This window comes from Pistacia vera, unplaced genomic scaffold (assembly GCF_008641045.1).
Source record: "Pistacia vera cultivar Batoury unplaced genomic scaffold, PisVer_v2 Contig1874, whole genome shotgun sequence".
In the NCBI taxonomy this organism is placed as follows: domain Eukaryota; kingdom Viridiplantae; phylum Streptophyta; class Magnoliopsida; order Sapindales; family Anacardiaceae; genus Pistacia; species Pistacia vera.
In genome coordinates, this window is record NW_022195975.1 from 1 (window position 1) to 1,479 (window position 1,479).

General features: G+C 38.8%; 1 protein-coding gene across 1 annotated transcript; it reads right to left on the reverse strand.

The window, feature by feature from the left end:
- Nucleotides 1-11: 11 nt before the first annotated feature.
- LOC116126919 lies at nt 12-613 on the reverse strand (the record flags this gene model as incomplete). Its single annotated transcript, XM_031412596.1, has 2 exons — nt 535-613; nt 12-367 (listed from the first exon to the last, which is right to left on the reverse strand). Coding segments are annotated over exons 1-2 (435 nt in total), but the record flags the coding sequence as incomplete, so codon positions are not given.
- Nucleotides 614-1,479: the final 866 nt, after the last annotated feature.

Below are 1,479 nucleotides of genomic sequence, written 5' to 3' on the forward strand. Positions count from 1 at the left end.
CAAGCATAAACATCTCCACCATTACTATCATACAATGTCTGCAAAGGCAGGTCCCCAGATTGAGGAGGCACTGAGACTCTCAAAACCTCATCTTGTGCACAAGTCCTCGATGCACCAAATGTCAATGCATAAAGAGACCCTTTCTTCACCGGTATGGTTTGAGAAATTGCGGCCTCATTCCCAAGCCTCACAGCATGGACTCCATGAGCCACAGGAAAGTACATGCCACCTGGTTGCGGCCCACCAGAGATGTACTCAACAAAGCCACTGATTTCCCACTTGGGCAGTGCATATTTTCCCTTCAGCACAGTCTTGTCAAGGTCAGTCTTTTTTGGTGGCTCCTCAAAGTTTCCATTTTCCAAGTACCCTGATGAAGAAAGAAGCCAACAAAATGAAGATTAAAAGTGAAAACAGTAAAAAGAACCAAAATTTATACAAAAAAACATGAAGCAACAGAACCAAAAGAACAGATCTAAACTACCATAAACCAAAAGGGTATGTTACAATGTTAAACAAAATGCTAACTAAACTTACCTTCAAAGTACTTAGCAGCAAAAGCAGGAGCAGTGAAGAGCAAAATGAAAGCAAGCAGAAGGGAGATAAACGGTTTCATTTTGACAGAGTGAACAAGCGAGAGTTGAAGTGGTAGTAGAGAAAATGGAGGTAGAAAAGGATTAGATTTATAGAGCCAAAGAGGGAGAAAGTAAAAGATAATGAGAGAGAAAAAGGTTAGCAGAAATCACGTTAAGGGAGTGACGAAGAACCTCACTTATTTAAGCTTACTCGAGCAACCCCACTGCTGCATTTGTCTCCTTGTCTCTGGTCTCGAAAACCGAGTTTTTCTCCATAATTCATGCAGGGGCACTTCCGTAATTATACTTCGCAATAATTCCATTATTAGACTTTGCCCCATTAATTCATAATATTAAATAAAAGAAATTATTGTTTTCCATCTGAAAATGTCAATTTTTGTTATAAATAGCTCAGTAAAAATTGTGTATATTGGCACTAGCCACTACGGGGGGGTCTCTTTCCTAGACTTCAAGTTCAAAACGCGTCTCGTTCCTAGACTTCAAGTTCAAAACATAAAATTTGTGTTTGGTTTACCTATTTTCAAAATATAATTCTAAATTATTTAATTTTCTTTAAATCTCTTAAATTGTTAATTTAACTAAACAACCCAAAAAAAAATTTAAAAATTGAAAAAACCCCCCAGCAACCCAAATTTACCAAATTTCGGCCATTACTACTGGAAGCTGTCCGGAAACTAGTGTGATGGCGCAATACCGGCTGAATCTTACCGGTAATGTGCTGATCTAGCATTTTCCAGCTAGATCCACATTGGATCTAGAAAAAAAAAAGTCAGATATTTGGTCATAGACAATTGCCAACGACGGCCAAATCTTTGGCTGTCGTTGATGACCAAATGCGGCCAGACGTGGATCTGGCCAAAAAAGGTTAGATCTTTGGTCGTAGACA